The 12,222-nt window shown below is 40.2% G+C and overlaps 1 protein-coding gene across 1 annotated transcript in view; it reads left to right on the top strand.

The window, feature by feature from the left end:
* Positions 1-10,851, top strand: part of LOC130110425 (cohesin subunit SA-2) — a 68,679-nt gene extending 57,828 nt beyond the window's left edge. Inside the window, exons 26-32 of the mRNA XM_056277525.1 lie at positions 845-946; positions 1,696-1,829; positions 2,429-2,551; positions 3,353-3,510; positions 5,028-5,214; positions 8,201-8,303; positions 10,801-10,851. Coding sequence (XP_056133500.1) covers positions 845-946; positions 1,696-1,829; positions 2,429-2,551; positions 3,353-3,510; positions 5,028-5,214; positions 8,201-8,303; positions 10,801-10,851 — 858 coding nt within the window. The remainder of the gene's footprint in view (positions 1-844; positions 947-1,695; positions 1,830-2,428; positions 2,552-3,352; positions 3,511-5,027; positions 5,215-8,200; positions 8,304-10,800) is intronic.
* The last annotated feature ends 1,371 nt before the right edge of the window (positions 10,852-12,222 follow it).

Here is a 12,222-nt window from a genome sequence, read left to right as displayed (position 1 = left end):
CTTAGAACAGAACTGCACACATAGAACAACAGCAAGATACAGAAACAGAATAGATAACAACAGGTGCCTGTACTACAGGGAGATAATGCAAGGAAGTGAGCTCAGGTACACTTCTGCTGCGATCACTCCTAACCCCTCTTGTTCCAAGACAAAATGAAAGACTGGATAATGAGAAAATAGTGAGGGTAGATAAGTGAGCAGTACACCAGCATACTGAGAATGGGAAGAGGATAATAGAAGATGATGGTTTGGCCATAAATGAGTGGTTAAGAAAAAGGCTCACAGGCAAAAAGTTGTCCAACAAGGGGGGGGGGGGGACTGAGAATGTGCAAGATAGTGGAGGATGCTGAGAAGATTTCAACAGAAGTGGTAGGGGTGCAAACAAATGAGTCACAAGAAAGGGTGGGTGAAACAAAAGGAGGCACCGATGAAAACCCTGGCCATCACTGCTCTTTGGTAGCAGGATGGGCATAGCAGTCACTGAGGTCATCCCCCAACAGCAAGGGTATAATCTTCCTGTGCAGCTCATACCTGTCCAGGTATCCTTGAATAAGGGGCCTGAGCCCTACCTGCTTCAAGGGCTCTGCTAGCTTTGACCCTGCATCCCAGACGGGGTGTATCCTCCACAGTATGAGCAATGTAGAGCAAAGTAGGTCTCCATTAAAGAGCCATGGAGCATTTAATACTTTGGACATCCTGCTGACACTTTATTTGAAGTGATTCACCTGAGTGCAGCAAAACCGAATCTTGGAAGTGTCCAGAAGTGTATTGAATAGAGTGTGCTGTGGACAGAAAGAGGCAATGGTGAAATTAGAAGTAAAGACTTTCTCGATGCTTTCTCTAGTTCTACAAAGAATTTGGTGACATCATCAAAGAGACTCTAAGCAAGAGCAAGCTTATCAGCCCAGTGCAGAGCGCCAAGACGATCTGTCTGACTCTGCAGCAGGTGTGTTTTCTCCTGTCTCTCTAATTTTGAAAATATCTTACAGCAGGGAATTAAATTATTTTAACCACCCGTTGAAATGGCAGTTTTGGCAATTTGATTGTAAGTGATGAATGATAGGAAGTGATTGCTAAAACTTGTGGCTGTTTTCATCAGATCACCAATTTTTTTCTTTTGTTTTTTTAATTTGTTTTCTCCCTCTCATGTATTTCAATCTCTTGATGAATTATCTCTGTTTATGGACACATTTGCATCCCTCTATATTCAGTTCTCAATTTTTGGCACATCAATTTCTATATTTTAATTTTGTTTACTTCCACTGCTCATACTACATTTTATTATATCTAGATGGAAATATTTTTAACCAGAAAACAGCCATGGGTCAGTTTGATTTAACCCAACTGGACTAGAGAATGTTTTGTGTTTACCAAATGAGGACAGCTCAAATAGTATTAATTTGTCACTTGCAGAGAAGCATACTTAATTGACATTTAAATGTTTTCCTTTTGGTGTCTAAACATTGTACATTCTTATATTCTCCTATATGAAATCCCCGTCTTTTGCTTCAAAACGGTTAAGAAAATACTCAGAATTATTCATGTACTCACACATGAACATATTTTTGAGCTACATCTGATAGTGACCAAGCAGAATAGTCACTATTTACCCAGTCCATACTCAAATAACAGTTATCCTGTCTTAATATCATCTTTCATCTTTGTGTGTGTGTGTGTGTGTGTGTGTGAGATCAGCTTTTCTCTGAGAGGATTTCAAATAACAGCAGTGGCCAGGATCTTGGTGAGATCAGAGACTTGGCTAAGAAGCTGGCTATGAGCTTTGGTATAGATTTGCACCGTGTCCGCAAACCACTGGTGTCTCTACACAGGTCAGTAACACACTCGCCTCTGACAAATGCACACAGATGGACACCCAGTCTTTCCGGGATCAGTAGTTACTGTAAATTCTGCTGTAAATGTGGGGGCCTTTATTTTCATAATGGATCATGACATAATTCTTTATCTGGGATGAGGGCTGCCAAAAATTTTTCATGAGCTCTCAATAAGGGCAATGTGTAACATCAATAAAAGATTTTTGCATATTCCACATTAATGCGTCATTTTATTCGAAGTTTGAACATGGCTCTGACAAGCCAAAAGTCCAAGTGTACGTGTTAGAATTACAGAATGTCAATATTTGAACGAGCTAGACTAACCAGATTGTGGGTGGTTTGTTCACAACACTGACCTATATAGGGTTCACAAAAAGAAAGTACACAAAAACCAAAACATACTGATGATGTAGATTTAAGCCCATGGCTGCTCAGCAACAACTTGGCAAAAGTGATTATTTCACTTCTAGAAATTCTAATTGCAGTCATCTTCTTTTCTTGGACAGCATTCCCACATGTAGCTCAAGGTTTTTAAACATTTCCATTAAGTATTAGGGTATGTGTGTTTGTGTGTGCATGTGTGCACTTGCTTTTAGAGATGGTATAGACTTTGCATTCCGGAACTCAGAACAAGGAAGACTGCATCCCCCCAACCTGGCCTTCCTGGAAATCCTAAGCGAGTTCAGCTTCAAACTCCTCCATCAGGACCGCATCCAGCTGTGAGAAATGCAAACAAAATGTGTCAAAATATCTAGTTAAGGGGTGGCTAACCATGTGCCATGGAGAGCCATGTGTATGCAGGTTTTCATTCCAGCTGGACTCCACACCAGGTGATTTCACTGATTAGCAACCCTTCAACCAAAGAGGAAGAATGTATCAGCGAAATCACCTGGTGTGGAGTCGGGTTGGAATGAAAACCTGCATACACATGGCTCTCCGTGGCACATGGTTAGCCACCACTGATCCTAGTCATTTGAGTAAAGCAGTCATGAAAACCTATTGAAAATTGTGAAGATTTTGTTTTTTTACAACTGGAGAAAATTATAGAAAGAATAGAAAATTGATCTAGAAAAGATTGCCATTTTTGCCTAATGATAGTGAATCAAGTGAATATTCAGTCAAAGCAGGGACTTGATCTTTTGATATAAAAAGTTTAGATCTCACATTTGGTGTTGGTATTGAATAAGAATCGTTGCATTTCTAGTCCAAAATTTATGGTTTAGCTTGCCATGTCTGAACCTTGGACATACAAATAAAACAATTGAAAGAAAAAAAGATTCAAACGAAACTCAAGGACAAACGAGAGACCTGGAAATGTTATTTTGTGGGAATTGGTTATGGTAAAACAGCGAACTTTGTTTTGACACGGTGCTTGGAAAACACAGTGAAATTCATCCATTCATTGTCTATACCAATTTAATCCAGTTCAGGGTCACAAAACCTGATGAAATTTTACCACTAAACAAAACTTTTCCTTGGTTTTTGTCCTCAGTGTTTTTTCTCCACTTTCCCCCTCCCAGTTCTGAATTCCTGAAAGCAGAGTACCCCATTGCTGCCTTCTCCTGGCCATTAGTCAGAATGTACAAGTGCTCTTTGGAGTACATCTCCTTGTCCAAGACTGGCGAGGAGGCAGGGAGAGAAGAGAAGAATGGCACAGCCAAACGCAAGAAGACCCAGGGTGAGATAGATGCACGTAAATACACATACACGGTACTCGCATACATAACACTACAAACAAAGAAATATTTTGAAAAGAGAACAGAATTAGGTAACACTTTATAATAACTACACAAATGAAGCATTAGTTAAGTATTAGTAACTACTGAATTCATTATTTGTAAAGTATTTGTAAAGCAAGACATGCATCAGTGGTTAATGAGTGTGTTAATAGATGTTTTATAAATACTTATTAATATTGCAATTCATGAACAGATGTACATCTAAATAGTTTGTTAATCGTGTACTTACACTGTCTTAAGGATCTTATGATCCTTTAGACTTTTGTGAGTCTCAAGGTACTGCTGACCTTTCAATCTCATTTGTAAATGCTTTGTAAGGCATAGATAGTCCTCACTTTAGATGAGGTCATACAAAGTACTTAACTAACAACTAGTAATTAACTGAATTAATCATGAATTGCAGTATTAATGCGCATTTATAAAACATCTATTAACACACTCAATAACCATTGGTGCATGTCTTGCTTTACAAATGATGAATCCCGTAGTTACTAATACTTAACTAATGCTTCATTTGTGTAGTTATTATAAAGTGTTACCCAGAATTCGTTTTTTTGACTCCTGTTTGGAGATTTTGTTTTAGCTCTGTAGAAAAACAAACACCGAAGGTCAACTAAAGAACAGTGACCCTGGAAGTAGAAGGGAACCAGTGACTTATTCTCAGATGCCTTGAAGCCACTTTGCCACTGGGTTTAATGTTTTTGACAAAAGTGTCTTTCAATGCCATGATATGCATAGGGAGCCCCAGAGAGAACCTGAAGCCTAAAACCTAACACTGTTTTGAGGATGTTCCAGGTTTGAGTCCCAGGCTGGGTCCTCCTTGCATGGAGTTTGCATGTTCTCCTGTGTTCATGTGGATACCTCTAGGTACTCTGGTTTCCTCCCACATCCCAAGACATGCATTGTTAGGTGTTAGCTAGCAGGTGCTCCTGCCAGTACCCCTAACCAAGGCGCTGGCCTTAGAACTTGAGAGTTGGTCCTAGGGTAACATGAGGTTGAGGTGGCTGTGCACTGCTCCTCATTGTAGTTGGCTGGATCAAATGAAGAAAATGATTCCCCTCACAGGGATTCATAGATTTTCTGTTCTGTACATGAAACCAACTGTCTCTCAGTGAATAGCCTCTTCATTTATAGTGATTGATTGCAGCGTCTCTGCCAGTCCTGAGAAAATTTTGAAATGTAAGTCCTTTGAGTTTAGAAGTGTTTGTGTTCGAAGTGTTTAACTTTATTGTTGCGTTTGTTTTGGATGAGTCACAGACCTTTATCCTCCATTGGTCTAGTTTTAATTTTTTGCATTTCATCTTCAACAATTTTTTTATTGCTCATTCTGGCTGTAAAAAAAAAATCATCTATAACTGTCTCGAATCTAAATTGAAGAAACTCATAGACTGGGTTATAAAATCGGCACACAAAGCGTCATTATTGACCCTCTGAAGTTCACCACATTCATTTCCAGGCTCAGTGTCCAGCGACAGCAGCGAATCCTGGTTGGACAGTAGCAGTATTAGGAACCTGTCAACCCCACCCCTCACCTCCACTGCCGTGCGAGGGCAAAAGAGGCCGCCGCCCCACACACAACCTGGACCCACCCGCTTTGACAAAGGCAGCTTTCTTTATGAGTCTGAAGATGAGTTTTCCAACAGGCATGTTAACACATCTAAAAAGTACCCGGCAGCTCTATATTAGAACGTTAAATTCACACCAGTCAAATGGTGGTAAACATTTGCTGTTACTGGAAACAGTCATTTACATCAGCCAAGTATTCCCCACTCTATTCTAAAAAAAAAACCACACACACACACAGACAATTCGGCTGGTAATGCAGGAAGTTTGGCTGTTGAATTATTCAATCTTCCAGCTTCTGTTGCCAGTGAAGGGAGAATTAGTTTCATGCCTTCACCTGATTTTGCATCTGCAGAAAAATCTGCTGTTCAGTGATGGTCAAGTCGACTCTGTCTTATACCAATTTAACACAAAGCAAGTTTTAACCAAAGTGCTTTACAAAACAGGAGAGGGAGATAGAATGAGAAAACGCGTAGTAAGAGCACAAATAAAATTAATGGAAGAAAAACAAGATAGTATAATTAAATCAAGACAATTATAGAACAATAAGTGAGACAATGAAAGGCCTGTGAATAGAAATATGTTGCATCAAGTTAAGGTTATATGAGGAAAAATATATATGAAAACATGTTTTGAAAATTTCATGGGGCGCTGCTAATAATTTGGATTATGTCTATAGTAGTGCTGAGGGGTTAACTGAAATTTCGGTTAATTTTCAATTTTTGCAAAATGTTGGTTAAATTATTACGCATTGAATCTAAGTTAACTTTCGTTTGAGCGCAGCAATATACCTTGCAGCATCTAGCCTGCTGGGAATTGTAGTTTCAAAAGTAAGATTTTCAGCACAGGTCAGCATTGCAATAATGACAATCACCATAATCCATTACTCAGTCATTTTCTGGTTTTCTACCAAGTACTACTGTGTGGAGAAAGTAGATGTGTTATAGCTGAGGGAGAGGAGAAGAGAGGTGATCACTTAAAAGTTTGGTTTACGTTTATAACGGTTCTAGATATTGGCAAAAAAAATCACATGTTGATGGTATTTGGAATCCTAAATGTTATTTTAAGTTGAACGCTGGATAATTTTATCTTAAACAATTTCACTGGTGGTCAGAATAAATTTTTAAAAAAAAGAAAATCGATAAATAAGTAAAAAGTTTAAAAAAAATGTATGCAAGTTTGGTATTCTCTGTATGTTAGAATTCAGAATCTGTTTGTACCATCAGCCATAGCTAAAATTTGACCAACAATTAGTTGGTAGCCATTTCAAACAATGGCCAAAGGAGATTAAAAGTTGTTACTGCATCCTCTTTTCTTCAGTTCCCAGATGTGTAAGGTTAGGGCCACCAGGCTGTCTCGGTCGTTCTCCAGCCAACTTGCCGGTGGCTCTGAGCATGAGCTGCACTCCCACCTCACAATGTAAGGCCATGAATCAGGGTCTGTTGCCCTGTAACCTCTGCTCAGTTTGACAAAATCAAGAGTTTTGTTAAATACTACTTTGAAAAAAGTTTGGGTTTTTTTTTTGGGGGGGGGGGAGACTACAACATTGCCAAAACTGAATTGTTCATTATCTCTAAAATGCACATGATCTGATCTTGCTCAAGTGTTTGAGTTTTGTTAGCTAAAAAATAATTTGCTTAACACAACAGCATTTTTCTGTGGTTTCATTTGGTGATAGTAGGTGTCACTTAGGTGGACGGCAACCTTGTGGAAGCTCACTTCATATTAGGATGATTAACATTAAATGACAGTCTTCATTTGATAGATACTATTACTTAAGCCTATTTGTATCACCTGGTAGTTTTTTTTCATCCATCTACACTACCGTTCAAAAGTTTGGGATCACCCAAACAATTTTGTGTTTTCCATGAAAAGTCACACTTATTCTCCACCATATGTTGTGAAATGAATAGAAAATAGAGTCAAGACATTGACAAGGTTAGAAATAATGATTTGTATTTGAAATAAGATTTTTTTTACATCAAACTTTGCTTTCGTCAAAGAATCCTCCATTTGCAGCAATTACAGCATTGCAGACCTTTGGCATTCTAGCTGTTAATTTGTTGAGGTAATCTGGAGAAATTGGACCCCACGCTTCCAGAAGCAGCTCCCACAAGTTGGATTGGTTGGATAGGCACTTCTTTGAGCAGATTGAGTTTCTGGAGCATCACATTTGTGGGGTCAATTAAACGCTCAAAATGGCCAGAAAAAGAGAACTTTCATCTGAAACTCGACAGTCTATTCTTGTTCTTAGAAATGAAGGCTATTCCATGCGAGAAATTGCTAAGAAATTGAAGATTTCCTACACCGGTGTGTACTACTCCCTTCAGAGGACAGCACAAACAGGCTCTAACCAGAGTAGAAAAAGAAGTGGGAGGCCGCGTTGCACAACTGAGCAAGAAGATAAGTACATTAGAGTCTCTAGTTTGAGAAACAGACGCCTCACAGGTCCCCAACTGGCATCTTCATTAAATAGTACCTGTTAGAGCCTGTTTGTGCTGTCCTCTGAAGGGAGTAGTACACACCGGTGTAGGAAATCTTCAATTTCTTAGCAATTTCTCGCATGGAATAGCCTTCATTTCTAAGAACAACAATAGACTGTCGAGTTTCAGATGAAAGTTCTCTTTTTCTGGCCATTTTGAGCGTTTAATTGACCCCACAAATGTGATGCTCCAGAAACTCAATCTGCTCAAAGAAGTGCCCATCCAACCAATCCAACTTGTGGGAGCTGCTTCTGGAAGCGTGGGGTGCAATTTCTCCAGATTACCTCAACAAATTAACAGCTAGAATGCCAAAGGTCTGCAATGCTGTAATTGCTGCAAATGGAGGATTCTTTGACGAAAGCAAAGTTTGATGTAAAAAAAATCTTATTTCAAATACAAATCATTATTTCTAACCTTGTCAATGTCTTGACTCTATTTTCTATTCATTTCACAACATATGGTGGTGAATAAGTGTGACTTTTCATGGAAAACACGAAATTGTTTGGGTGATCCCAAACTTTTGAACGGTAGTGTACATTTCATTTTTGATATAAGGCTAATGTTGCATTTTTTTATTTTCCAGGCTGTGTCTGATTGAGGAAGATGATGCAGAAGGACAAGAAGAGGAAGAGGCTGAGATTGAAGAATTTGAGAGGGATTCTGACCAAGATAGCGCTTATACATTGGTACAAGAAAAAAAACAAACTCATTGCTCACTCTCCACATACAATATATCAAGAAGAAATTTATAATTTTCTGAATCCCTCTGTTACCTCCGGCTTGGTCGGGCGTCCCTACAGACAATTGGCCGTGTCTGTGGGTTGGAAGCTGGATGTGGTTATATGTCCTGGTCACTACACTAGCTCCTCCTCTGGTCAGTCAGGGCGCCTGTTCGGGAGGGAGGGGAAACTGGGGGGAATAGTGTGATCCTCCCACACGCTACGTCCCCCTGGCGAAACGCCTCGCTGCTGTCAGGTGAAAAGAAGGGGCTGGCGACTCCACATGTATCAGAGGAGGCATGTGGTAGTCTGCAGCCCTCCCCAGATCAGCAGAAGGGGTGAAGCAATGACCAGGACAGCTTGGAAGAGTGGGGTAATTGGCTGGATACAATTAGGAAGAAAAGGGGGGGGGTAAAAAAAAATTATTTTCCAATGTTGCCATTTCCTGTGCTTGTGTATTTTTCCTTATTGTGACCTTCAAACGATGATCTCTAGTGGTCAATAATCATCACACGGCCAATAGGTACCATTATATACAAAAATATACAGTTTTTCTTGTATTTATAAGATCCAATTTTTACACGAACTAAATCAGCTACTTATTTTTACTATTTTAGGAATATATTTAAAAAGTGATTATTTTTCTTCTTTAGAAGGTGTAAAACTACTAGAGCTATGCGGTAGTGTGTGGATAGTGTGAATACATATCGGGAGTTGTGAGTGAAAGACCCTGGATTGACACAGAGTGCAACACTTACTGAAAAAAGATCTCCGTACAAGGAGCGAGGTTGTCCTTTTCTTTTGGCAGTTACAGACTTTATTTTAATCAAGGAATGGAGAGACATCAAGTATGGTAAAGAGAGACTTGCAAGCAAAGGTATTCAACTCAGGATGCAGTGATCTTTAAAACTAATATTTGCCATTGCAAGGGAATAAGCACGATTGGCCAGATTCCACACACTAATTTAATGAGCAAATTACAAGGATAATTACCATGAGTATAATTTTTAAAATAGGACAAGATTTGATTAGTCTTTTTTGGGGGGGGGGGTCCAAGTGACACTTGGAATTAAGACATCTAATGGTAAAAATTAAATGTTGGCACACAATTCACTGCTGTGTTGCCATTTTGGACCAAATGAGCAGAATCTGGAGTTACACATGCTAATACATAGCAATTAACACACAGTTGGCCACAAGCTTGACTGGAGTTAACATTACTTATGATTTGAAGAGCTGGCATCACAGTGGCTACAGGGACACACTAATTGTGTGGTAGGATCAGCAAGATGCAGAGGGGAACGTCTGTCAAACTCCAAGCATCTACCATGCAGAAGTGAAGTGGCAGCCAAAAATAAATTTGATTTGGTGCGATATGCATGTTAATCATGAACTTGAAAAGACAGGGAAAACTGTACAATGGACTCGCGTATCCTTGAAGTTAATGGGTTTTTTTTTTTCCCCCCTCCCTTTTTCTCCCCAATTGTACTTGGCCAATTACCCCACTCTTCCAAGCTGTCCTGGTCACTGCTCCACCCCCTCTGCCAATCCGGGGATGGCTGCAGACTACAACATGTGTCCTCCAATACATGTGGCGTTGCCAGCAGTTTCTTTTCACTTGACAGTGAGGAGTTTCACCAAGGGGACGTAGTGCGTGGGAAGATCACGCTATTCCCCCCAGTTCCCCCTCCCCCCCGAACACGCGCCCCAACCGACCAGAGGAGGTGCTAGTGCAGTGACCAGGACACATACCCACATCAGGCTTCCCACCCGCAGATACGGCCAATTGTGTATGTGGGGACAATCGACCAAGTCGGAGGTAACACGGGGATTTGATACGGCAATCCCCATGTTGGTAGGCAACGGAATAGAATACCACGCTACCCAGACTGATGTTAATGTTTTGACCTCAACTGGACTTCACCAGTGCCATAAATAAGGGATGAATGCAGTCTATTTATCCATATGGTGCATCCTGAAGCCCGTTTTGTAATACACCATCAACTCGAGAGATTTTTTTTTTCATTCCTATTTTACAGGGAGGTCAGACACCTGTAGAGTTAGGGTGTCTGTTTTTTTTTTTTTTACTCTGAAATATATTTGTCTTAGGTTTCTCCTACCAGTTTTAACTAGGCCTATAATTACTTAGTATTTATATACTACAGACTACTCCATATTCTCCGAATTGTTGATATTTAGCTTTTTGTACTTCGTACAGAAGATATCTATTATTACCTGAACGCCTTTACTTCCTTGCCAATTTGAATCAATTTGAAATACTCTTAGTCTTGAAAAATATAATTATCCAATAATATCTAGAGGAGTATTAAATTTAAAATTTTGTGCAAGGTTTGTTGTTTTTAAGTAATTTCACCTGTAGCAACAGGTGAAATTATGTGAAATTACAAATTATGATGAAATTACAAATCTCATTACCTCAAATTCTCCTGTTGTTCCTCTGCAGCCCTCCACACGCCACACCTCGATCAGTCAACTTGAGGACTTTTCTCAGTGAGAGCACTGAGACCAGCATTGTCTCTATAACCAGCACGGCTCCTGATGAACCTCGATTAAAGCATCTCAACACTACTACTAAGTTTTTAAATGTCCTAAACACATTTCAGCGTATAGAATATTAGACATATGCCAATTCCATAAGATATACTGACTAATTGAATTTAGGGTAATGGTATGTAACTCATGAAGCGGAGACAAAGCTGAGGGGAGAAGGGACGGGATAAGGAAGGAATTTCTAAGTCGTGAGACAATGTAGGGGGAAATGCTGATGTAGTTTGCATTATAATTCCCACATTCCTTCTCAATGCAAGAATGTTCAAATTGAGTTGAGGTTGTGGAAGTTTATTCAGAACTCCATTAACTGTCAGCATATAAAATATGTAGACTTTAAGAATTATTTTCTTTTCTGGCAGCTGTTGGGTTGTTATAAAGTAAAGCAGGTTATGGCTTTGTGTTTCACAGTATCTTGTTTTCTGAACCGTGGCCTTTTGTTTTTGATGATACATTTCTTATTCAATAAAAAACACTTTTTGAGCAAAATTAAAACCGCAAGTGTGGCTTTATATGTTCACAGCTATAGAAGAGCCATTTGTCAGTCCACAGGATATGTAGTCGTTGATTCTGTTCTCTAAACCCACTGGGCAATGGAGCCTTTCCCTGCAGGCTTTAAGCAGAAGACTGACACGCTCTGAACACACAGGGCCCCTGTAAAACCACCCATTCTAATCCATACCCACCGTCGTCGTCGTTGGCGTCTCTCGTGTCTGAGGATCCATTCCAATAGATTAAGGTGTGTGCTTGAAAGTGTAAAAACTAGCTTGGTGTAGTCAGAAAGGCACGAACTAAGGAAGCCTCTTGGATGAGAGGCGAAACGTCTTCACGGATATATACCAAGTCCAGTTGCACTTGATTCAACTCCTTTGGTAACCATGACCTGGATGAATGAGAACATTCACAGACAAAGTGTAAAAACTTCCTTCCTTATTTCGCCCGCAAGAAATTGATTTCCCACTGGACGCGGTATTTCAGTCAGAAGACATGGGAAACGGCTGTTTTAGCCCACATTTTCTAGTACCTTCCCCTGGTCGGGAGGGGGGGCAGCGCTGTCCCTAAAAAGGGCCGCTCCGTCGCAAGGTTGCTGCCGAATCCACACAAAGTTACCCGGGTTCGTGCAGAGACGACCACCAGATCCTTGCCGCCAATTGTGTGCCTTTGAAGCGAGGAGCTTCCAGGATGATCAGTCCTTGCTCCCGTCGCTCCGCAACATCGCTAATGGACTTTTTTTGGGGGGGGGGGGTAAAGCACGGTCCTCGGAAAGCTCGGAGCCATTCGCTAAAGCCTTGAATATAGTGGTCATCAGGTCGCGACG

This window comes from Lampris incognitus, chromosome 1 (genome assembly GCF_029633865.1).
Source record: "Lampris incognitus isolate fLamInc1 chromosome 1, fLamInc1.hap2, whole genome shotgun sequence".
Lineage (NCBI taxonomy): Eukaryota > Metazoa > Chordata > Actinopteri > Lampriformes > Lampridae > Lampris > Lampris incognitus.
This window is presented reverse-complemented; position numbering and strand designations above follow the sequence as displayed.